This window comes from Pelobates fuscus, chromosome 3, assembly GCF_036172605.1.
Source record: "Pelobates fuscus isolate aPelFus1 chromosome 3, aPelFus1.pri, whole genome shotgun sequence".
NCBI lineage: Eukaryota > Metazoa > Chordata > Amphibia > Anura > Pelobatidae > Pelobates > Pelobates fuscus.
Window position 1 is genome coordinate 242,447,999 of NC_086319.1, and position 26,397 is coordinate 242,474,395.

Here is a 26,397-nt window from a genome sequence, read left to right on the forward strand (position 1 = left end):
GGACACAGAGACATGGGAACACAGACACTGAGAGACTAGGGGAAACTGGGAGACTAGGGGACACTGGGGACACTTGCTGGGAGACAGACACTTGGAGACACTGGGAGACATGGGGACAGTTGTGGCCATAGACATGGGGACACTGGGACATATAGGGACACTGGGAGACATGGGGACACTAGGAACACAGACACTGGGAGACATGGGGACACTGAAACATTTGGGGACACTAAGACACTAGGGACACAGAGACATGGGGACACCAGGAGAATATGGGACACTGGCTGGGAGACAGACACTTGGGGACACTGGGAGACATGGGGACAGTTGTGGACATAGACATGGGATCACTGGGACATATAGGGACACTGGGACACATGGGGACACTAGGCACACTGAGAGACATGGGACACAGACAATGGGAGACTTGGGGACACTGAGACACTAGCGACACTGGATGGGGGACATGGGGACACTGGGAAAAAAAGGGGACATAGTGTTTATGTGTCCCAATTTCTCAGTGTCTCCCAATGTCCCTATGTTTCACAGCATCCCCATGTGTCTCAGCATCCCCATGTGTCTCAGCATCCCCATGTGTCTCAGCATCCCCATGTGTCCCAGTGTCCCCTAGTGTCTGTGTCTCCATGTTTTCCAGTGTCCCCAAGTGTCTCAGTGTTTCCAGGTCTCCCAGTGTCTGTGTCCCCATGTGTCCTAGTGTCTCAGTGTCCCCTAGTGTCTGTGTCCACATTTGTCCCCTAGTGTCTGTTTCCCCTAGTGTCTCAGTGTCCCCATATGTCCCCTAGGGCCTCAGTGTCCCCTAGTGTCCCCATGTGTCCCTGCTGCCTTTCCCCCATCCCTCTCTTACCTGAGCTGTAGAGCTGCTGTCTGGACTCTGTGCTGTATTGCTGCTCCCCCACGGATCAGTAAGTAGAGGCAGGGATATGCTGTAACTTCCTATCCCTGCCTCTCTCCACACACAGTGACCCCTACTGGCCGGTGCTGATATTGCAGAGTAATCTCCATTTATTCTGAGAAAAATACCTGCATTTGTATTGCCGGTATTACTGCAATACTGGCACGGCCAGGCAGCCTTAAATACCAGTCAGGTGGCAAACCAGTAAAATACCAGGAAGATGGCAAACCTAAGAGTAGTGTGTAAAAAAAAAAAAAATTTTTTTTTTTTTTTAAATGGGCCTATTCCATGGACCTGGGCCTGGAGCTGCAGCTCCATCAGCCCCTATGTTAATCCGGCCCTGGGTGGATAGTATAGCAAAAAGCAAATAGGTACTGCCATGGAAATATATAAGGTATGTCGAGCGTGTGGCTGACACTCAATATGGCCACTCATGCTTTAGCTCTAACCCAGCATAACCTACAACCACTCTCACAAGGTTTGGGCAGCTAAGAAAGATGTCTACCCATTATCTCAGTTATAAACCACTTGAATGGTAATGTTGTATTTAGCATGGTAAAATATGCATACTCATTTACTGCAGTCACTAGTACGTAACTGATGAGAGCTCAAACAGTCAGTAAACTCATTAACGACAATCTACTTATGTGTATATGTATAGTCTACTTAAACTATATGAATGCTATTCTAGTACTACAAGCGTGACATTTTATAAAATTAAATGTGCTGACAACTCCGTCATGATATTGTATACCAATGTGAAGCTTGTACTCGCTGTCGTGGCGCTACAGGCCTGTTTGTAAAAGTATGCACAAGAAAAAAAAAGAATTATTATTTTTTTTTTTTTTTAAATAAGGATCTGCAACCTTTACCACTCTAGATGTTGCGGACTACATCTCCCATGATGCTTTGTTCACAGAAAATTAAGTTGTTCATTCATGTATGCATAAATATGTTTTAAAATTGTGTACTACACCCCCTTCTCTTTATTTTATTATCAGACATTTTTGGAGTACCAGAGGATCTCTGCTTGATGTTGTCTGAAATACAAGATCTGATAACATTTTCTTCATTTGTAATATAACTGTGGTTCACTTCAGTGGCCACAGTGCCAGGAGAAGCTTAGTGCTCTCCCTGAGTATGACTCAATTTCCCCTCATTCCCTGCAACCATTCCACACTCGAATGAAACACATGGAGGGGCTGGGGGTGCGTGAATGTGACACATGGAAGGGCTGAGGGGAGATATACTGTGGGGGGTGGGGGAGAGTTGCACCTGGGCCCCATGGTTTCTAGTTACACCTCACCGTGGTGAATTTCAACAAACGTACCTGGGTTTTACCAGTCATCCAGCAAGGAGCTTTCAGATAGCTCATATAAAAGAAAAAGCAGTGAAATAAATACTTAGTCCAGAATGTGTGTCTATGAAGTCCAAACATGAGACAGAATTCATTTTTCTCTCTGTATCTATTTTCACCTCTAGGTAACATGTTGTTTTATTAACTATTGTGTATCAGAAACAGCCTATGGTAAAAAGAAATGAAGATCAACAATCTAATTTTTCAGTTAGTCAGAAATTTACATTCAGACATAGTTACATAGTTACATAGCTAAAAAGAGACACGTGTCCATCAAGTTCAGCCTTCCTCACATTAGTTTTTTGCAGTTGATCCAAAAAAGGCACACAAAAAAACAGTTTGAAGCTCTTCCAATTTTGCAACAAGCTAGGGAAAAATCCCTTCTTGACCCCAGAATGGCAGTCAGATTAATCCATGGATCAAGCAGCTAATACCCTTTATAGTTTTATGAATTAATCTTCTGCCAATTTCAGCTTATTCCTGCTAATACATGTTAACAATAAATTACTGTCTAATATCTGAGTTTGTGAAACGTTTTCTTTTTCTTGCTTCCTGCATAACAAAGCTATACATGTCAATCCGTTGTGAAGCGAGTGATATAAAGGGGAGTTTGTGAGAGCTTTGGCTCCACCTAGTGGTGAGATACAAAATCACCACTTAATCACTTATTATTTGCCTTTAGGCTGATAAATTATTTTTGGGGAACTATAGTTAATATTCAGCAGACATTTTATACTGAAATATGGTGATGTGTATTTTATATTTAGAAATACTGGAAATACTGTCCAGGTTGCGAGGGATTTAGTGAGTAATAGATAACTTAACACTGAATAACCTAACTGTACCATGAATTGAAGAAGTTGCAATTCAGATTTCAATCCAGCGCAATTTGGTACTCTGTGAATAATCTCCACATACACTTTTGCTTCTATTTTTAAAGCTTTCTTCAGCTTTGCGTATATTAATAAAGTAATTTATTAATATTTTCAGGACAATCTTCAGCTGCTTTCATACATTTTCTAGGGCTGCTGTCCCCATGGCTTGCATAAAAATCATTTTGAAATGTTGTGACTTGGCTAATATGTACTATTCATATCCATTAGCCTATCCAATTGTACCAATGCTGTTCTAGGCTGCTGTCCTCATGTGATATGGGTATTATTGCTGTCAAGTGTGAATTTCTGTGACCTTCTTTAAAATGCAACTTATTTTACCAAGAATATTGTATTCATTTACACAAGGCATAATGTATGCTTTAGATCAGGGGTGGGGGACCTTTGGCCCTCTAGATGTTTTGGACTGCATTTCCCATAATGCTCTTACAGCCGTAATGCTGGCAAACCATCAAGGGAGATGTAGTCCACAACACCTGGAGAGCCGAAGGTTCCCCATCCCTGCTTTAGATGCTCAGTTAATTGGACTATAGCTTCTTATTCTTCAACAAATTATCCCCCAAAAAATACAAAGTAAACTCTTTCCATTTTATGTCCGGTTTATCCTCTTTCTATCTGGAAAAGTCAAATGGTATAAAGATAGGTTAAAATGTAGAAGACAAAGGAAAAAGATTTTCATGACACATTTTTATTTGGATTGCTAAGATTATTTAGAATTGATTTCTGATCTTCTACACTGTTGTGACCTTTTGCCCGTCCGACAGTCACTCACCGCTTAAAAACCTGTCACTAGAGAAGAGGTCTTGTAATCTGAAAGCTTTTTCACAGCTTTCAGTCCGAGCTTCTACCAAACATAAAATATTGTAAGCAGTACAGCAAGCTGACTCTGACTTTGATAATCTTCAATTGAGTGAAGTAATGCATTGAAAAATATCGTAGTGTTATTGTAAGCATGAAATGTTTTCTATGGTGCAAAATTCATCATGTTGTACAGAGTCCAAGTTAAGATTGAAACATTTACAGATACACTTGTGTGTTTAAAGCAACATTTGACATTATTTATAAGTCCCATGAGAGTTCTTGCAACAGTTATATGTATAGTCATTTAATGATCCAAGTTATATATACTGAGATTAAAATATGTGAATTGCCTACTTAAAGTCCACATTTTGTGATGCTTTAGAGTTAGATTCCATATAATATATTGACTTTTTATTTTTTTTGATGCAATGTTTTATTATTGGCAAGGAAAAAAAGCACAAAAGGGGATTGGATGAAATATAACCTTTTTTCATTATTAACGTAATCAGGACTAATAATTTGATGTTGTACTAGCCAATTCTTAAACGTTACTCACCACTGCAAGCTTGGAAGATCCAAGGAACACTCACCGTGGTGAATTTCAACTTTTCACTCATTAGTATCTAGTAGCAACTGTGAAATTTCAGTCCCTGAACGTAAGGAACACTATTGTATAACTTTAGGAACACAAATATGTATTCCTAAAGCTATAGTACCCTACTAACTATTGTGGTGCCCTCTGCTTTTGCAAAAAACATAGTATTTTTACTCACCTCGAAGCCCTCACTACACTGGACTCTTTGCTACAGGTCCCGGCCTACTTGGTGGAGATCAAGGAAAGCATTTGAAGGCTAGTGTGCATGCGCCAATAAAATGTTCTCACGGAGCAGCATTAAATTAAGAACAAAGAGGAAGCCCCTCTAGTGATTGTCAGGAACCCTGCAATCTTAACATTGCCTTATGTCGTAAACAGCATTGTTTACATTGAAGGGTTAAAACTAAAGGACCACTGCACCCAGACCACTTCATTGAGATGACATGGTCTGGGTGCTTTTAGTTGCCCTTTAGTTATCTGCTTGGTTTATTATTCTGAAAACAAGATTTGCAGTGAGTTTAGGAACAATATGATCATTAAAGGAAAATAAACATGGACCTCTTTTCTCTTTGTAGCACCACCCTATACCATTGTATTAGGAAGTCTCCTGAATGATTCACTGATTTTATATTATCCCTCTACCAGCACAAAGCTTCCAATATGGGAAGTTCAAGATTATTTTTCCAAATCCTATAGATTTTTCTATGATGTTTTATTGTTTATATGTTGCTACAATTTGACACTTTGTTTTGGTTTCTCTATTAATAGGAAAATCTGTTTTTTATAATGGAATATCTGAATGGTGGTGATCTAATGTTCCATATTCAATGCTGCCTCAAGTTTGATCTCATCAGAGCAACGTGAGTAGATTTTCCTATTTAATTTATGTATAACTAGTATATTGTGAATGAACACAGTTTGCTTGTAATAATATATAGTATCTACATAGTTCATTTACTAAGGGCCAATGCTGTATTTTTGGCATAATAAAAATGATATTTAATCAATGGTATATCTCTGTCACTATGCCAGAATAACATACCTCTAAATAGAGCAAAACCATTCCATACCAGATAAACCACAACACCATTCCATGTTTACTAGATGGCGTTGCAGTTTCTTGGGCATAAAAAGACTAATTTATTTAGTCAGAAATCCAAAGCCTAGTGGGTCCAGGTCAGGGCCGCCATCAGGGCATGACAACCATAACAGTTGTCATAGGCCCGGCGGACCTGGGGGGCCCGGACTGCTCTAGGAGTCCCAGGCCCCACATTCCATTTGTGCACATATAGATAGCGATTATCACTATCTACATGTTCACCTCGGGCCCCGGCTACCTGTACAATGCAGACGGGGACCAGCCAGCACATCTTAACTCTACAGCAGCTCCTGTGCCTGTAAGTCTCGCGAGCTCTGTGGCCTGCAGAGCATTGTCACGGGTTACCATGGCAATGCTCCGCGCGGCAAACAGGCACAGCTCGCGAGAGTTACAGGCTGAAGCTGCTGGAAAGTTAAGATGTGCTGGCTGGTCCCCGTCTACATTCTAAAGCGGCTGGCTCCCTCCACTATACCACCGGACCACCAGGGAGGCGATCTCCCCCCTCCCTGGCCAGGTAAGAAGCAGGGAGGGGGGAATGAAATGTAAATGCCACCAAAAAGGCTCCCCTCCCACCCTCCACCCCCCAATGCAGCCCCCTATTTTACACATTTACATACACTAAAACCACAAAACAAACACACACTGTATACACCATACACACACTAAAACCACAACACAAACTGCATTCACCATACACACACTAAAACCACAACACACACTGCATTCACCATACACACACTAAAACCACAACACACACACTGCATTCACCATACATACACTAAAACCACAACACACACACCACATTCACCATACAAACACTAAAACCACAACACAAACACACACTGCATTCACCATACACACACTAAAACCACAACACACACTGCATTCACCATACACACACTAAAACCACAACTCAAACACTCTGCATTTGTCAGGATCGGGACAGGGATCCAACACGCAAAGTACAAACAGGTACAGGGTACGTATACCGGACCTTAGAATGGCCGGACTAACGTACGGAGAGTATAGAGAATGGTCAGAGACAAGCCGAGGTCGAGGGAACGAGAGGACAGGTAAGCGAGGAACAAGTCGGGTCAAGGATAACAGAGGTAAACAGAGTAAGACAAACGAGCCGGGTCGGAACCAAAAGGATAACTGAAAAACACCAGAGCACTGTGTGACTAGACAGGCTAGAACCACGACAGGGCAATGAGCAACAGGGCGAAGTATGTTTAAATACCCTGGCTAGAGGGGATAGATACGCCTCCGACGAGTCCTGATTAGTCTCCAATGGATTGAGTGACAGGTCGTTCCGAATTGGCGTCATGACGTCGGTTTCCGGGCGCCATGCTACATAAAGGAAGTGAGTCCCTCGCGGCCGGCGTTTATGTGACCGGGTCGACCGCGAGGAACAGGAGAAACCTGGCGTCCGGACGGATAAACGTTTAAGTCTCTACCTCTCTCGGAGGCAGAGACTTCAGGTACCCTGACAGTACCCCCCCTCTCAGATACGCCCACCGGGCGGAAGGAACCGGGACGAGATGGGAAGCGGGCGTGATACGCCCTGCGGAGACGAGGAGCATGAACATCCTCTTGAGGTACCCAACTCCTCTCCTCAGGACCATATCCCTTCCAATCGACCAGGTATTGTACCTTCCCCCGGGATATTCGAGAATCAATAATAGAGTTAACCTCATACTCCTCCTGACCCTCCACCTGAACAGAGCGAGGAGGGGCTGTTGTGGAGGAAAATCTGTTGCATATAAGTGGTTTCAGCAATGAAACATGAAATGAGTTAGGGATGCGTAAGGTAGTAGGCAGAGCTAGACGATACGCAAATGGATTGATACGAGTCAGCACCCTGTAAGGTCCAATATAACGGGGAGCGAACTTCATGGAAGGCACTTTTAACCGGATGCTCCTTGTGCTCAGCCATACCCTATCACCTGGAACAAAGACCGGAGCCGCCCTTCTACGTTTATCAGCGTGTTTCTTAACCAGCATAGAGTTGTGCATAAGGATTTGTCGAGTCTGATCCCACAACTTCCTCAAATTGGCAACATGAACATCAACCGACGGCACCCCCTGGGAAGGGGAAGCCGACGGAAGAATAAACGGATGAAAGCCATAATTCATGAAGAAGGGGCTTGAATGAGTAGAATCGCAAACGAGATTATTGTGTGCAAACTCCGCCCAAGGAATCAAACCGACCCAATCATCCTGGTGTTCGGAAACAAAACATCGTAAATATTGTTCAATTTTCTGGTTGGTACGTTCAGCAGCTCCGTTAGACTGAGGATGAAAGGCAGAAGAAAAGTTCAATTTGATACCAAGTTGCGAACAGAAGGACCTCCAAAAACGGGAAATAAATTGGGAGCCTCTGTCAGATACAATTTGAGAGGGTATCCCATGTAGGCGAAAAATCTCCCTAGCGAATATCTCTGCCAATTCGGGAGAAGACGGGAGTTTAGGCAAAGGAATGAAGTGAGCCATCTTAGTGAATCTGTCAACCACGGTGAGGATAACAGTCTGTTTTTTAGAGATAGGTAGATCGACAATAAAGTCCATGGCCAAACAGGACCATGGTTTCTCTGGAACCTCTAAGGGGTGCAGGAATCCACATGGGAGCGTATGGGGTTGTTTGGTTTTAGTACAAACCTCACATGCAGCGATGAAATCCTTAGTATCCCTACGTAAAGCAGGTGTCAGGGTACCTGTGGTCTCTACCTCCGAAAGAGGTAGAGACTTAGCTGTTCCTCCATCCAGACGGTCTGATGGCTCCCTTCCCCGCGGTCTATCCGGTCATGCTAGGCCGGCCGCGAGAGAGTGACTGCCTTTTACAGCATCTAGGCAGGAAGTAGTCATCAGGACACTCCCCCGGAACGACCTGTCAGTCAATTGCTGCAGGACCAATCAGGACGCCTCGGAGGCGTGGTTACTGCTCTGAACAGGGTATTTAACAGAGCTTCTTTCATTAGCTCATTGCCCTGTCGTGGTTCTAGCTTGTTCTAGTCACTCAGTGCTTGTGTATTCTATTATCCCTTTTGGTTTTGACCCGGCTTGTTTACCTTACTCTGCTTATCTCTGTTACCCTTGATTCGGCTTGTCTCTCGCTTACCTGTCTTCTGTTACCCTCGACCTCGGCTTGTCTTTGACCATTCTATACTGTACTACTTACGTTAGTCCGGCCATTCTAAGGTCCGGTATACGTATCTGGCTACTGTTTGTACTCTGCGTGTTGGATCCCTGTCCCGATCCTGACATTACGACAGGGCCAATGGATCCTGCAAGTACAAACAGTCAGCTGGCTGCTCCTGATCCTAGGTTTAAAGCCATGGATCACAGAATGGATCAGATGGCGCTTGCGCTACAGGCTCTATTAGCTTGTGCCAATAACCCACCAGAGGAGATACGTAATACCCCTGTTTCTCCTGTCGGTTCAGGTCTAGAGGTAGCCACAGTGGGTGCTTCTTCTCGCATTACCCCCCCAGTACGCTATGGTGGGGCTCCTGAGAAGTGTCGTGGTTTTTTTAAACCAAATTAGTATCCACTTTGAATTGCAACCTCGCTCTTATCCTACAGATAGGGCAAAAGTAGGATTTATTATCACCCTACTCATAGAGAAAGCTCTGAGATGGGCCAACCCACTATGGGAGAACGATAACCCATTAGTTTATAACTATAACGCATTTGTAGCTGCTTTTAGAAGAACATTTGACCCTCCAGGTAGAAAGGTTAATGCAGCCAGATTACTGTTGCGCCTGAGACAGGAGAACCGAACACTGGTGGATTATGCACTAGAGTTCAGGTCTCTGGCGGCAGAAATCAAGTGGAATGAGCAGGCGTATATGGATGTATTTTTGAATGGCCTATCTGATGTAATCCTTGATGAGGTTGCTACCAGAGAACTCCCTGAGAATTTAGAGGATTTAATTTCGTTCATCTCTCGTATAGATGAACGTCTAAGAGAGAGACAGAACACTCGAGAGAGGAACCAGAGACCTTCTTTTAGGTTAGCTCCCGCTTTTCCAAGTCCTGACTCCACGATATCTTTGCTTACTGAACCTATGCAGATAGGGTATACCCGCCTCTCTGAGGAGGAAAGACAGCACAGGAGAAAAGAGGGTTTGTGTATGTATTGTGGAGCCAAGGGTCATTTACTCTCGAACTGTTCTAACCGCCCGGGAAACGCTCGCACCTAAGTCTCTCTAGAGGACAGGCCTTGGGTGTTTCTATTTTGTCCTCTACTCCTAATTATAAAGATCACAGGCTTCTGCTACCAGTTTCCTTAACTTGGGGGAAGGAAGTAGTAAGGGCTATGGCATTGATAGATTCCGGTGCTGCTGAGAATTTTATCGACCAAGCCTTTGCTAGTAAGAACAATTTCCCATCCCAGCTAACGGAGACACCTTTGGCCGTTGAGGCCATAGATGGTAGACCACTACTAGACCCTGTTATCTTTCGTGAGACCATACCCATTGAGTTAAATGTTGGTATCCTACACGTGGAGAATTTATCTCTTATGCTCATTTCGTCTCCTTCCGTTCCCATAGTTCTGGGGTACCCATGGTTGAAAAAACATAACCCTATTATCGATTGGGAGTTAGGAGAGATACTCTCGTGGGGCCAGGGCTGCCAGGATCGGTGTTTGTGCAAGGTTTCTCCATTAGCTAATATTAACATACCGGAGAATCCTACTCAGTCCACAGAAAGACAAATACCAGACCTTTACCTAGACTTAAGGGCAGTGTTTGACAAGAAGAATGCCGATTCTTTGCCTCCACACAGGTCATTTGACTGTAAGATTAAGCTTCTACCCGGCACTATGCCTCCGAGGGGCCATGTATATCCTTTGTCTGTTCAGGAAAACTCGGTTCTAGGAGTATATTCGGGAGAATTTAGAAAAGGGATTCATCAGGAGGTCTTCTTCTCCGGCCGGGGCTGGGTTCTTTTTCATTAAGAAGAAGGATGGCACGCTGAGACCTTGTATCGATTACCGAGGCTTGAATAAAATAACTGTCAGAAATGCCTATCCTATCCCACTGATTACCGAGTTATTTGATCGTCTTAAGGGCTCCAAAATCTTCACCAAGTTAGATCTCAGAGGGGCTTACAATTTGGTGAGAATCCAGCAAGGTCACGAATGGATGACGGCATTCAATACCCGGTATGGCCATTACGAATACACTGTTATGCCATTTGGACTATGCAATGCTCCTGCAGTATTTCAAGATTTGATTAATGAGGTACTTAGGGAGTTTCAGCACGATTGTGTTATTGTTTACCTGGACGACATACTAATACACTCTAAGGAGATTGAGACTCACCATAGACAGGTCAGAAAGGTATTACACAAGCTGCTGCAACATGGTCTATATTGCAAATTGGAGAAGTGCAGTTTTGATCAGTCTCAGGTAGACTTTCCTGGATACGTGATTTCTGGGGAAGGTTTTAAAATGGATCCTATAAAACTCCAATCTATTTTAGACTGGCCCTTGCCCAAAGGACTCAAGGCTATCCAAAGGTTTATTGGTTTTTCCAACTACTATAGGCGCTTCATTAAAGGATACTCCTCTATCATTGCGCCTATTACCAATATGACCAAACAAGGGGCTGATACTAAGTTCTGGTCTAAGGAAGCTCTTGGTGCTTTCAAGACTCTCAAGGAACTTTTTGCCTCGGCTCCCATTCTAGTCCATCCTGATACGACTCTGCCTTTCTTGCTCGAGGTCGATGCCTCTGAGACAGCAGTTGGGGCTGTTCTGTCTCAAAGGTTAGGGGTGGATAAACCGTTACACCCTTGTGGTTTCTTCTCTAAGAAATTTTCTGGGCCTGAGAGCAGATATGACATCGGGGAAAGGGAACTGTTAGCAGTCATTAAAGCCTTAAAGGAGTGGAGACATTTGTTGGAGGGGACTCTACACCCTATTACGATTTTGACGGACCACAAAAACTTGTCCTATATTGGGGAGGCTAAGCGCTTATCCTCTAGACAAGCTCGTTGGTCCTTATTCCTGACTCACTTCAATTATGTACTGACTTACAGACCTGGTTTTAAAAACTCTAAAGCCGATGCATTATCTCGCCAATATGAACCTTCTACTGTACCTGAACCAGTTCTTTCTTCTATAGTTCCGAAATGCAATATCATTGCTAATACGAATCTCAGGATTCATTCTCCATTACTGGCCGAGATCATTAAGTTGCAACATCTAGCACCTAAACAGACTCCTGCGGGCCGTCATTTCGTTCCTCCTGCTCTTCAACTGGAACTTTTACAGTGTTTATATAATAGCAAGATGGCGGGACATCCTGGTATTCGCAAAACTTACGCGTTGATCTCTAAGGACTTCTGGTGGCCTGCTTTACGGAGGGATATTGAGGAGTTCATCGCTGCATGTGAAACCAAACAACCCCATGCGCTTCCATGTGGATTCCTGCACCCCTTGGAGGTTCCAGAGAAACCATGGTCCTGTTTGGCCATGGACTTTATTGTCGATCTACCTATCTCTAAAAAACAGACTGTTATCCTCACCGTGGTTGACAGATTCACCAAGATGGCTCACTTCGTTCCTCTGCCTAAACTCCCGTCTTCTCCCGAATTGGCAGAGATATTCGCTAAGGAGATTTTTCGCCTACATGGGATACCCTCTCAAATTGTATCGGACAGAGGCTCCCAATTTGTTTCCCGCTTTTGGAGGTCCTTCTGCTCTCAACTTGGTATTAAATTAAACTTTTCTTCTGCCTATCATCCTCAGTCTAACGGAGCTGCTGAACGTACCAACCAGAAAATTGAGCAATATTTACGATGCTTTATTTCTGAACACCAGGATGATTGGGTCGGTTTGATTCCTTGGGCGGAGTTTGCACACAACAATCTCGTTTGCGATTCTACTCATTCAAGCCCCTTCTTCATGAATTATGGTTTTCATCCGTCTATTCTTCCTTCGGATTCTCCTTCCCAGGGGGTGCCGTCGGTTGATGTTCATGTTGCCAATTTGAGGAAGTTGTGGGATCAAACTCGACAAATCCTTGTGCACAACTCTATGTTGGTCAAGAAACACGCTGATAAACGTAGAAGGGCGGCTCCAGTCTTTGTTCCAGGTGATAGGGTATGGCTGAGCACGAGGAACATCCGTTTAAAAGTGCCCTCCATGAAGTTCGCTCCTCGTTATATTGGACCCTACAGGGTGCTGACCCGTATCAATCCAGTTGCGTATCGTTTAGCTCTTCCTAATACCTTACGCATCCCGAACTCGTTTCACGTTTCATTGCTGAAACCACTCATATGTAACAGATTTTCCTACACAATAGCCCCTCCTCGCTCCGTTCAGGTGGAGGGTCAGGAGGAGTATGAGGTTAACTCTATTATTGATTCTCGAATCTCCCGGGGGAGAGTACAATATCTGGTTGATTGGAAGGGATATGGTCCTGAGGAGAGGAGTTGGGTACCTCAGGAGGATGTTCATGCTCCCCGTCTCCGCAGGGCGTATCACTCTCGCTTCCCATCTCGTCCCGGTTCATTCCGCCCGGTGGGCGTATCTGAGAGGGGGGGGGTACTGTCAGGGTACCTGTGGTCTCTACCTCCGAAAGAGGTAGAGACTTAGCTGTTCCTCCATCCAGACGGTCTGATGGCTCCCTTCCCCGCGGTCTATCCGGTCATGCTAGGCCGGCCGCGAGGGAGTGACTGCCTTTTACAGCATCTAGGCAGGAAGTAGTCATCAGGACACTCCCCCAGAACGACCTGTCAGTCAATTGCTGCAGGACCAATCAGGACGCCTCGGAGGCGTGGTTACTGCTCTGAACAGGGTATTTAACAGAGCTTCTTTCATTAGCTCATTGCCCTGTCGTGGTTCTAGCTTGTTCTAGTCACTCAGTGCTTGTGTATTCTATTATCCCTTTTGGTTTTGACCCGGCTTGTTTACCTTACTCTGCTTATCTCTGTTACCCTTGATTCGGCTTGTCTCTCGCTTACCTGTCTTCTGTTACCCTCGACCTCGGCTTGTCTTTGACCATTCTATACTGTACTACTTACGTTAGTCCGGCCATTCTAAGGTCCGGTATACGTATCTGGCTACTGTTTGTACTCTGCGTGTTGGATCCCTGTCCCGATCCTGACAGCAGGCCACCAGAAGTCTTTAGAGATCAAAGCATACGTCTTGCGAATACCAGGATGTCCCGCCACTTTGCTGTCATGGAAACACTGCAACAGTTCCAGTTGAAGAGCAGGAGGAACGAAATGTCGACCCGCAGGAGTCTGTTTAGGTGCTAGATGTTGCAGCTTAATGATCTCGGCCAGTAACGGGGAATGAATCCTGAGATTCGTATTAGCAACAATATTGCATGTCGGAACTATAGAAGAAAGAACCGGTTCAGGTACAGTAGAAGGTTTATATTGGCGAGATAAAGCATCGGCTTTAGAGTTCTTAGAACCAGGTCTGTAAGTCAGCACATAATTGAAGTGAGTCAGGAATAAGGACTAACAAGCTTGCCTAGAGGACAAACGCTTAGCCTCCCCAATATTGGACAAGTTCTTGTGGTCCGTCAAAATAGTAATAGGGTGTAAGGTCCCCTCCAATAAATGTCTCCGATGTCATATCTGCTCTCAGGCCCAGAAAGTTTCTTGGAAAAAAACCCACAGGGGTGTAATGGTTTGTCCACCCCTAATCTTTGTGACAAAACCGCACCTACTCCTGTCTCAGAGGCATCGACCTCGAGTAGAAACGGCAAAGTCGTATCAGGATGGACTAATATCGGAGCAGAAGCAAAAAGTTCTTTGAGATTCTTGAAAGCAGCGAGAGCTTCAGTAGACCACGTCTTAGTATCCGCGCCCTGTTTGGTCATATTGGTAATGGGCGCAATAATAGAAGAATAACCCTTAATGAAGCGCCTATAATAATTGGAAAACCCAATAAACCTCTGAATAGCCTTGAGTCCCTTAGGCAATGGCCAATCTAAAATAGACTGAAGTTTGTCAGGGTCCATTTTAAAGCCTTCCCCAGAAATCACGTATCCAAGAAAGTCTATCTGGGTCTGGTCAAAACTGCATTTTTCCAACTTACAGTATAAACCGTGTTGCAGAAGTTTGTGTAATACCTTTCTGACTTGTCTATGGTGGGTTTCAATCTCTCTAGAGTGTATGAGTATGTCATCCAGGTAGACAATAACACAATCATGTTGAAACTCCCTAAGAACTTCGTTAATCAAATCTTGAAAAACTGCAGGTGCATTACAAAGACCAAAAGGCATGACCGTGTACTCATAATGACCATAGCGGGTATTAAACGCTGTCTTCCACTCGTGGCCTTGCTGAATTCTCACCAAGTTGTATGCCCCTCTGAGGTCCAACTTGGTGAAAATTTTAGAGCCCTTTAGCCGATCAAAGAGCTCGGTAATCAAGGGGATAGGATAGGCATTTCTGATGGTTATTTTATTCAGACCTCGGTAATCGATGCAAGGTCTGAGTGAACCATCCTTCTTTTTTACAAAAAAAAATCCAGCCCCGGCAGGAGAGGAAGATCTCCTAATGAATCCCTTGTCTAAATTCTCCTGAATATACTCCTCTAAAACAGAATTCTCTTTAGTAGATAGAGGGTATACATTGCCCCTGGGGGGCATGGTACCAGGTAATAGATTAATTTTACAATCAAATGTCCTGTGTGGAGGTAGTGTATCAGCGTTCTTCTTGTCGAACACTGCTTTTAAGTCCAGGTACAGAGGAGGTATCTGTATCCCCGTAGACTGGTTAGAACTGTCTGGTGTGTAAATTACAGCCAAAGGAGATACCCTGCGTAAACACCTCTCCTGACAACCCTGGCCCCATGAGAGTATTTCCCCTCTCTCCCAATCGATATTAGGGTTATGTCTCTTTAACCATGGGTACCCCAGGACTATGGGAACAGAAGGAGACGAAATGAGCATAAGTGATAAGTTCTCCTCGTGTAAGATACCAACCGTTAGGTTAATGGGTATAGTCTCACGAGAGATAACAGGCTCGAGTAGCGGTCTACCATCTATGGCCTCAACTGCCAAGGGTGTATCTCTTAACTGGGATGGGATAGTGTTTTTAGTAGCAAAGGCTTGGTCGATAAAATTCTCAGCAGCTCCGGAATCTATCAAGGCCATAGTCTTTAGTACTCCCTTCTCCCACGTTACATAGTTACATAGTTACATAGTTAGATAGCTGAAAAGAGACTTGCGTCCATCAAGTTCAGCCTTCCTCACACCTGTTTTTTGCTGTTGATCCAAAAGAAAAGAAAAAAACCCAGTTTGAAGCACAATTTTGCAACAAGCTAGGACAAAAAATTCCTTCTTGACCCCAGAATGGCAGTCAGATTTATCCTTGAATCAAGCAGTTATTACCCTACATTGAAAGATTATATCCTTGAATATTCTGTCTTTGCAAGTATGCATCTAGTAGCTGTTTGAACATCTGTATGGACTCTGATAAAACCACTTCTTCAGGCAGAGAATTCCACATCCTGATTGTTCTTACAGTAAAAAAACCTTTCCTTTGCCTTAGACGAAATCTTCTTTCTTCCAGTCTAAACGCATGGCCTCGTGTCCTATGTAAAGTCCGGTTTGTGAATAGATTTCCACACAATGGTTTGTATTGGCCCCGAATATATTTGTATAATGTTATCATATCCCCTCTCAGGCGACGTTTTTCTAAACTAAATAGGTTTAAATTTGTTAACCTTTCTTCATAGCTGATATGTTCCATTCCTTTTATTAATTTTGTAGCCCGCCTCTGCACTTTTTCTAGTGCCATGATATCCTTCTTTAGAACAGGTGCCCAAAATTGCACAGCATATTCAATATGTGGTCTTACCAGTGATTTATAGAGAGGCAAAATGATATTCTCGTCCCGAGAATGAATGCCCTTTTTCATGCATGACAATACCTTACTGGCCTTGGCCACTGCTGATTGACATTGCACATTGTTGCATAGTTTGTTGTCTATAACAATTCCCAAGTCCTTTTCGTGTGTTGTTATCCCTAATTCGCTTCCATTAAGGGTATACGTTGCTTGTGTATTCTTTACGCCGAAGTGCATAACTTTGCATTTTTCAACATTAAATTTCATCTGCCATTTGAGTGCCCAGTCCCCCAGTCTATCTAAATCCTTCTGCAGCAAAGTAATATCTTGCTCACATTGTATTATTTTACAAAGTTTTGTGTCATCTGCAAACACTGAAACATGACTTTCAATGCTGTCTTCAAGATCATTTATAAAAATGTTAAATAGAAGGGGTCCCAGAACAGACCCCTGAGGGACACCACTTGCCACCTCTGTCCAGCTTGAAAATTTACCATTAACGACAACTCTTTGTATTCTGTTTTTAAGCCAATGTTCTACCCAAGAACAAGCATTTTCATCGAGACCGATTTCCTTGAGTTTGAACACTAATCTTTTGTGTGGAACTGTATCAAATGCCTTGGCAAAATCCAAATAGATCACATCCACTGCAACACCCTGATCTATACTTCTACTTACTTCTTCGTAGAACGCAATCAAGTTAGTTTGACATGACCTGTGCTTCATAAAACCGTGCTGATTTTTGCTGATAACCATATTCTTCTCAAGGAATTCTTGAATATTATCCCTTAATAACCTTTCAAATATTTTACCAGCCACAGAAGTTAAGCTCACAGGTCTATAATTTTCAGGCAAGGATTTTGAACCCTTTTTGAATATAGGAACCACATCTGCCTTCCTCCAATCCTCCGGAACACTTCCTGAAAGAAAAGAATCTTGAAAGATTAAAAACAGAGGTTCACTTATTTCTACACTTAGTTCCTTAAGTACACGTGGATGGATACCGTCAGGCCCTGGAGCTTTGTTTATATTAACTTTCTTTAGTTGCTGCAGCACATTGTCTTGAGTTAACCAATTACAATTATTCTGCAAGTTTTTAGTAGCAATCATTTGCACATCTATTGCCATGGGTTCTTCTTTAATATATACGGAGGAGAAATAGTTATTTAGAATTCCTGCCTTTTCTTGGTCTTCATTAACCAACACCCCCGTTTCAGTTTTAAGTGTACCTATACTTTCATTTTTGGGTTTTTTGGAATTTATGTACTTAAAAAATGCTTTGGGGTTGGTTTTGCTCTCTTTAGCTATCATTTTTTCATTTTGAAGTTTAGCAAGTTTAATTGCCTTTTTGCACGCATTATTTGCTTTCTTATATCTTTTATAAGATGCATCTGATTTGTCTGATTTAAATGCTTTAAATGCCCTTTTCTTATTTTTAATCTCTTGTTTTACTTCTCTACTAAGCCACATTGGTTTTAATTTGTTTCTTTTATACTTATTTCCCAATGGTACATACTGAGAAATGTACCTTTCTAATATTTGTTGGAAGATGATCCATTTATCCTCAGTGTTCTTTTCACTAAAGAGTTTATGCCAGTCAATATATTGTAAAGCTTCCCTTATCTTATTGAAATTGGCCTTTTTAAAATTATATGTTTTAGTATACCCCATGTGCTTTTGTTTTTTTGAGTTTATTTCAAAGGACACTATATTGTGATCACTATTTCCCAAGTGCTCACCTACTTGAATGTTGGTCAAAAGATCAACGTTGTTTGTTAAAACCAGGTCCAGACAAGCGTCCATTCTAGTTGGTGCTTGTACAAGTTGTGACATGAAGTTGTCATTTAACAAGTTTAAAAACCCAATTCCCTTTGCTGAGCTACTAGTCCCTATGTCCCAATTTATGTCTGGGTAATTAAAATCTCCAATAATTAAAGTGTTACCAAGATTTGCAGCTTTCTCAATTTGCTCAAACAGCTGTTGTTCCTCGTCAATATTAACATTAGGTGGTTTATAACATATCCCAACCAATAGTTGGTTTCCCTTCTTTTCCCCCAAGCAGATATTTACCCATAAAGCTTCCACATTTTCCTCATCGCATTCAATTTGCTTAAGATTTGGCTTTAAATCATGGTTGACATACAAACATACCCCACCACCCTTCTTGTTTCCACGTTAAAGAAACTGGTAGCAGAAGCCTGTGATCTTTATAATTATGCGTAGAGGACAAAATAGAAACACCCAAGACCTGTCCTCTAGAGAAACTTAGTTGCGGGCGTTTCCCGAGCGAATGGGACAATTCAGGCGCAAGTGACCTCTGACTCCACAATACATACATAATCCCTCCCTTCTCCTGTACTGTCTCTCCTCTTCTGAGAGGCGAGTATTGCCTATCTGCATAGGTTCAGGAAACAGTGGGGTATTGGAATCAGGACTTAGAAATGCGGGTGCTAATTTAAAGGCAGGTCTCAGGTTCCTCTCTCGAGTGTTCTGTCTCTCTCTTAAACGCTCATCAATACGAGAAATGAACGAAATTAAATCCTCTAAATTCTCAGGGAGCTCCCTAGTAGCAACCTCGTCAAGGATAACATCTGATAGCCCGTTCAAGAATACATCCATATAAGCCTGCTCATTCCACTTGACTTCTGCCGCCAGAGGCCTGAACTCTAGTGCATAATCCACTAGTGTTCGGTTCTCCTGTCTCAGGCGCAACAGTAATCTGGCTGCATTGACCTTTCTACCAGGCGGGTCAAAAGTTCTTCTAAAGGCAGCTACAAAGGCATTATAATTATATACCAACGGGTTATCGTTCTCCCATAATGGGTTGGCCCATCTCAGAGCTTTCTCAATGAGTAAGGTGATAATAAATCCAACCTTTGCCCTATCGGTAGGATAGGATCGAGGTTGCAATTCAAAGTGAATACTGATCTGGTTTAAAAAACCACGACACTTCTCAGGTGAACCACCATAGCGTACTGGTGGGGTAATACGGGAAGAGGCACCTACAGTGGCTACCTCTAGGCCTGAACTTACAGAGGAAATTGGAGTAGGACGCGTCTCCTCTGGTGGGTTATTAGCACGAGATAATAACGCCTGTAGTGCTAAGGCCATTTGGTCCATTCTGTGTTCCATGGCGTCAAACCTGGAATCAGAGGAACCAACCTGACTGTTTGTACCTGCAGGATCCATTGGCCCTGTCGTAATGTCAGGATCGGGACAGGGATCCAACACGCAAAGTACAAACAGGTACAGGGTACGTATACCGGACCTTAGAATGGCCGGACTAACGTACGGAGAGTATAGAGAATGGTCAGAGACAAGCCGAGGTCGAGGGAACGAGAGGACAGGTAAGCGAGGAACAAGTCGGGTCAAGGATAACAGAGGTAAACAGAGTAAGACAAACGAGCCGGGTCGGAACCAAAAGGATAACTGAAAAACACCAGAGCACTGTGTGACTAGACAGGCTAGAACCACGACAGGGCAATGAGCAACAGGGCGAAGTATGTTTAAATACCCTGGCTAGAGGGGATAGATACGCCTCCGACGAGTCCTGATTAGTCTCCAATGGATTGAGTGACAGGTCGTTCCGGATTGGCGTCATGACGTCGGTCTCCGGGCGCCATGCTACATAAGGAAGTGAGTCCCTCGCGGCCGGCGTTTATGTGACCGGGTCGACCACGAGGAACAGGAGAAACCTGGCGTCCGGACGGATAAACGTTTAAGTCTCTACCTCTCTCGGAGGCAGAGACTTCAGGTACCCTGACAGCATTCACTACACAAACACACACTTTATCTAAAACACACAAAACTACATCCATTATACAAATGTGCAATCTGTATCCATTTTACACACCACACAGGGCATCCTTGTGGGCGGACTCAGATTGGGCCCCTGGGGGCAGACTCGGGGGCGGGCCCAGGGGCCCCAACATTTCTGATGGCAGCCCTGGTTCAGGTATAGGGTGTCCTTCTAAAAATGAATTAGTCTAACTAAAGTGTTTTCCATTGGAAATAGTATGTTTTGTTTTTGCCGCTTTACACTACATTTTCTCATGGTATTAAGTCTTAAATCAGGATTAAGCCTGAGAGTCGTGAGTTATGTTTGGATGTGGACAAACAAGCTATGCTAGTAAATAGCAGCATCTTTTTCTGACTTTTAGCAAACCTCACATATGTCAATATTTCCAGCAACTAGCAAATCTGATAGAATGTCTGTTTGGATCGATTTCTTTTAATGTTTTTTTTCTAATAGTATTTTTCCTAATTGATAGTTTTGGTGAACATGATAATGTTAATGCTGTATGAATGCTTTCTAACAAAAAAAAATTAGCTAATAATGAATAGCTGATAATCCATAGTAAGTACTAACTGGCAGGGCCGGATTAAGAGCACACTGGGCCTGGTGCTGACAATTATGATGGGCCTAATTACGGGATCTTATTGACCAAAAACACTAAAACAGTCATGCCCTAAAATGCGCTCACTCCATGCTTTCTAAGGACGGTCCCCTAGCACTCACATGTCCACTTGTCTCCTTACCTTCTTACTAGCAGGCAGAAGTTCCTGGTATATAGTCTGAGACAGAGAAAAGGTGTATGTAGTGAGTGTAGAAGAAAGGGGACATGCCACAGTGTTAGAGAGACCAGCGTCTGCATTGCCCAAACTAATTTTATTGTCAGCCAGTCCACACAAGTTTTGTTTCCATACATCCCTCTTAAGCTTCCAAAATTAAAGAGACAATATAGTCACCATAACAACTACAGCTTATTGTATTTGTTCTGGTAAGTAGAATCATTCCATCCAGGCCTTTTGCAGTAAACACGTCTTTTCAGAGAAAATAACTCCACTGGGCACTCCTTAGATGGCTTCTAGAGGTGCTTCCTGGGGCAGTACTGCCTAGTGTGCAGCACTGCCATTCAGTGTCTCCACCCTCGGCATGCAGACACTGAACTTTCCTCATACAGATGCATTGATTCAATTTATCTTTATGAGGAGATGCTGATTGGCCAGGGCTATGTTGGACTTGTGCTGGCTCTGCCCCTGATCTGCATAGTTGACAGTCTCAGCCAATCCTATGGGGAAGTATTGTAATTTGCTCAGACCACCACTTCTGATGATGTCAGCAGACAGTCAGTTTAGAGGCAGAGCCAGCAGCTGCAGACTTGAATACAAGTTATATTTTACTATACTTAGGGAGGCAAGAAGGGGCCAGGGTGGTGGTTTTAACATAATAGGGTCAGAAATACATGATTGTGTTCCTGACCATATAGTGCTCCTTTAAGCAAGAGTATGTGAAGAGTAGTTAGGATTGCCACTTTTCTCGGAAAAAAATACCAGCCTTAATATTTGTATAATCACAAGGAGTGACATCATAGAAAATTCTGTAAAATCACCAACAGACTACTCACAGTTTGATTCTGCTGTATAGATGGATTGCTCCCAGTGTCTCAGTCTCGCAAGTCACCCAGTGTCTCAGTGTCCCTATGTATCACAGTGTCAGTGTCCCCATGTCGCCCAGTCCCCTAGTCTCTCAGTGTCTCAGTGTCCCCATTTCTCCCAGTGTCCCAATGTCTCAGTGTGCCCCCATGTCACTAGGATACTGGGGACACAGTGAGACCCGGGGACACTGAGAGACCCGGGGACACTGAGAGACCCGGGGGACACTGAGAGACCCGGGGGACACTGAGAGACCCGGGGGACACTGAGAGACCCGTTGGACACTGAGAGACCCGGGGAAACAGAGACATGGGGACACTGAGACATTTAGGGAAACTGGGAGAAATGGGGACACTGAGACACTAGGGAGACATGGGGACACTGAAACATTTGTGGACACTAAGACACTAGGGACACAGAGACATGGGAACACAGACACTGAGAGACTAGGGGAAACTGGGAGACTAGGGGACACTGGGGACACTTGCTGGGAGACAGACACTTGGAGACACTGGGAGACATGGGGACAGTTGTGGCCATAGACATGGGGACACTGGGACATATAGGGACACTGGGAGACATGGGGACACTAGGCACACTGAGACACTAGGAACACAGACACTGGGAGACATGGGGACACTGAAACATTTGGGGACACTAAGACACTAGGGACACAGAGACATGGAGACACCAGGAGAATATGGGACACTGGCTGGGAGACAGACACTTGGGGACACTGGGAGACATGGGGACAGTTGTGGACATAGACATGGGAACACTGGGACATATAGGGACACTGGGACACATGGGGACACTGGGACACTAGGCACACTGAGAGACATGGGACACAGACAATGGGAGACTTGGGGACACTGAGACACTAGCGACACTGGATGGGGACATGGGGACACTGGGAAAAAAGGGGACATAGTGTTTATGTGTCCCAATTTCTCAGTGTCTCCCAATGTCCCTATGTTTCACAGCATCCCCATGTGTCTCAGCATCCCCATGTGTCCCAGTGTCCCCTAGTGTCTGTGTCTCCATGTTTTCCAGTGTCCCCAAGTGTCTCAGTGTTTCCAGGTCTCCCAGTGTCTGTGTCCCCATGTGTCCTAGTGTCTCAGTGTCCCCTAGTGTCTGTGTCCACATTTGTCCCCTAGTGTCTCAGTGTCCCCATATGTCCCCTAGGGCCTCAGTGTCCCCTAGTGTCCCCATGTGTCCCTGCTGCCTTTCCCCCCATCCCTCTCTTACCTGAGCTGTAGAGCTGCTGTCTGGACTCTGTGCTGTATTGCTGCTCCCCCACGGATCAGTAAGTAGAGGCAGGGATATGCTGTAACTTCCTATCCCTGCCTCTCTCCACACACAGTGACCCCTACTGGCCGGTGCTGGTATTGCAGAGTAATCTCCATTTATTCTGAGAAAAATACCTGCATTTGTATTGCCGGTATTACTGCAATACTGGCACGGCCAGGCAGCCTCAAATACCAGTCAGGTGGCAAACCAGTAAAATACCAGGCAGATGGCAAACCTAAGAGTAGTGTGTAAAAAAAAAAAAAAAAAAAAAAAACATTTTTTTTTTTTTAAATGGGCCTATTCCATGGACCTGGGCCTGGAGCTGCAGCTCCATCAGCCCCTATGTTAATCCGGCCCTGCTAACTGGTTACAGTAATGGGTAACTAGATGAATCCTAAAATACCGGTAGTTTATTTCATGTTTATGATGTGTTTATAAAATGGTAGAGACAGTAAATCTATTGCATCTACAACACAAATAAAATATATAAAAAGTACATTAAAAAGCTATGTTTATTTTAGCTAGTGCTTGTTTAGTTTCCAAATGAAAACTTGCACTTTTAAAATAGTTCCTTATTGTAATGTACCTTGCAGGTTCTATGCTGCTGAAATTGTCTGCGGGCTGCAGTTCCTTCATTCCAAAGGAGTGATATACAGGTACTAAATATTTCTTCTTCTCTCTATTTAACCTGTGACCCCTAGTTTGTAGGGTTTCCTGATAAAGTATACATTATATTCTTAATTTTAGAAAACCTGTCTTCTTATGTAAACATTGTATTTTGTTGACATTAAGTCATGTACTAAACTGATTTAGGAAATATTATCGTTCCATTAATAATAACCTCATGCCAAAATATTAATTATTTTAATCTTAATACCATTAATTTGTTATTTTATAATTTTTATCCCTTAATAGAACAATGCATTTGACAATTGAATAAAATATTTCCACTGCACACTAGCCAGTACAGCCAGCTCCTATTATTATTATTGTTATTTACATAGCGCCAACTTATTCCGCAGTGCTTTACAATATTGTGAAAGTGGGCAATTTAACAATAAATGAGACATTTACAAAATGACACAGAAACAATAGGTAGATGAGGACCCTGCTCAAACGAGCGTACAGTCTAGAGGAGGTGGGGTATAAAACAGAATGGGCAGCATGGGGGACAACAACCAAACAAGGTGGGAAAGCAGAAGAACGGAAGGTGAGAGTGGATCGTGGCTCTTTAAGAGAGAGGAAGAGACACATTTGTGACATAGATGTTACTCTAGGAGGCCATAAGCATTTCTAAATAGATGGGTTTCTAGGGGACTTCTTAAACAATTGAATATTGGAGAGCGTCCCAAAGGAAAAATCTGCAAGTGTAAGTTAGCAGTAAGGGTGGAAGCAGAGGACATGAGAAGGTCACTGGCAGAGCGAAGAGACTGAGTAGGGCATATCTACAAATCAGTGAAGAATTGGAACAGGGCTAGAGTTGTTTAGAGTTTTATAGATAAGGGTTAGTATTTTGAATTGACACCTAAAGGATACAGAAAGACAATATAAGGATCGACAGAGGGGCAAGGTATGGGAGGAGCAACTGGTGAGAAAGATCAGCCTGGCAGCAGCATTCATTAGAGATTGTAGCAGGTCAGTTCGGATTCTGGGAAGACCAACTAGGAGAGAATTACAGTAATCAATGTGAGAGATTACCGGATCATGAACAAGCTTTTTTGGCTGCTTCTTGTGTAAGAAAAGGGGCGGATGTGGGCAATGTTGTTAAGGTGGAATCGACAGGTTTTGGAAACATGCATGGTATGAGGCGCAAAGGTGAGGCCAGGATCAAAGATAACACCAAGACAACGAGCTTACAGGGATAGACTGATGCAAGTACCATCAACTTGCAAGGAAAATGAATGAGAAGGCTCAGCATTATGGGGAAGAAAGATAAGAAGCTCAGTTTTAGAGAGATTGGGTTTCAGAAAGTGGGAGGACATACAAGCAGAGATTGTAGAAAGGCAAGCAGTGACACATTGAAGGACAGTGGGAGATAGTCAGGGGAGGAGAGATATATTTGGGTGTCATCGGCATACAGGCAGTAGCAGAGTCCAAAGGAATTAATGAGTTTGCAGAGAGAGGCAGTACAAAGAGAGAACAGAAGGGGCCAGAACAGATCCTTGGAAGACTCCAACCAAGACAGGAATGAGGAAAGGAGATATGTTTGGAAAAGAAGATACTAAATAAACATTGGGAGAGATAGGAGGAGAACCACAAGAGGGCAGTGTCACAAAGACAGAGGCATTGAAGAGTTTGGAGAAGGAGGACATAATCAACAGTGTCAAAAGCATCTTATAGGTCAAGAAGAATTAGTATGAAGTGTGGCCTTTGGATTTAGCTGTGATTAGGTAATTTGTGACTTTAATCAGAGCAGTCTAAGTAGATTGGAGGGGTCAGAAGCCAGAATGAAGAGGGTCGAAGATAGAGTTGGAATTAAGGAAGAGAGCCAGACAAGTCTTTCTAGAAGCTTTGAGGAAAAAGGGAGCAGGGATATGGGTCCATAGTTGGAAGGGGAAGATTGATGTTTTTTTTATATTTTGACTGTATTTAATGGTATCTAGTCCTGGACTCTACATCAAAATATGAATTTGTTTCATGTGCTCCATTAATGGATGGATAACTGATCTCAGCATGTGGTGAACACATTTTTTTGTTACATCTAATCATAGTGAATTAAGAATACAAACACAAAATTAAGGCAGAAAAAGATGTTGATCAGGAAAACTTATTTAACTAAAGCATACTCGTAGTTTGAGTCTCTTTTACCTGGAATATTGCAATTCAGTTTTTAGTTCCCTATAATTCTGTGCTAAGTGAATAAAAACAGGTGACAAGTGAATATATAAATAGGAGTCTGTGTAGGGGATTTTATCATAGTTGTCAAATGTTCCGGAAAACCCATGTGACATTTCTTCATACAAAAGTAGTAGTAAGAAAATTTGTGCTCTTTGAATATCCAACAGGCACAATAGGTTTCCAGGCAGAAGCTATGCACGTGTTATCTTTAATTTTTTTTCACAGGGCCCCTCAATGTGTCTGGAAACATATCTAGTAATTATTCAGATTTTTTTTCCCTCTATTTGTCATTTCTCACTTCATCTGTAAATAAAATCAGCATTTAGATAAATCATCTTTTTTTCCCCATCAATCAT

General features: G+C 43.3%; 1 protein-coding gene across 3 annotated transcripts in view; it reads left to right on the plus strand.

Annotated features, from left to right (window-relative positions):
* The window catches only part of PRKCQ (protein kinase C theta), a 114,766-nt gene that overhangs the window by 74,490 nt on the left and 13,879 nt on the right, over nucleotides 1–26,397 (plus strand). For all 3 annotated transcript variants that reach the window (XM_063448281.1, XM_063448280.1, XM_063448282.1), the window contains 2 exons: nucleotides 5,328–5,419; nucleotides 23,797–23,859. In XM_063448281.1, coding sequence (XP_063304351.1) covers nucleotides 5,328–5,419; nucleotides 23,797–23,859 — 155 coding nt within the window. The remainder of the gene's footprint in view (nucleotides 1–5,327; nucleotides 5,420–23,796; nucleotides 23,860–26,397) is intronic.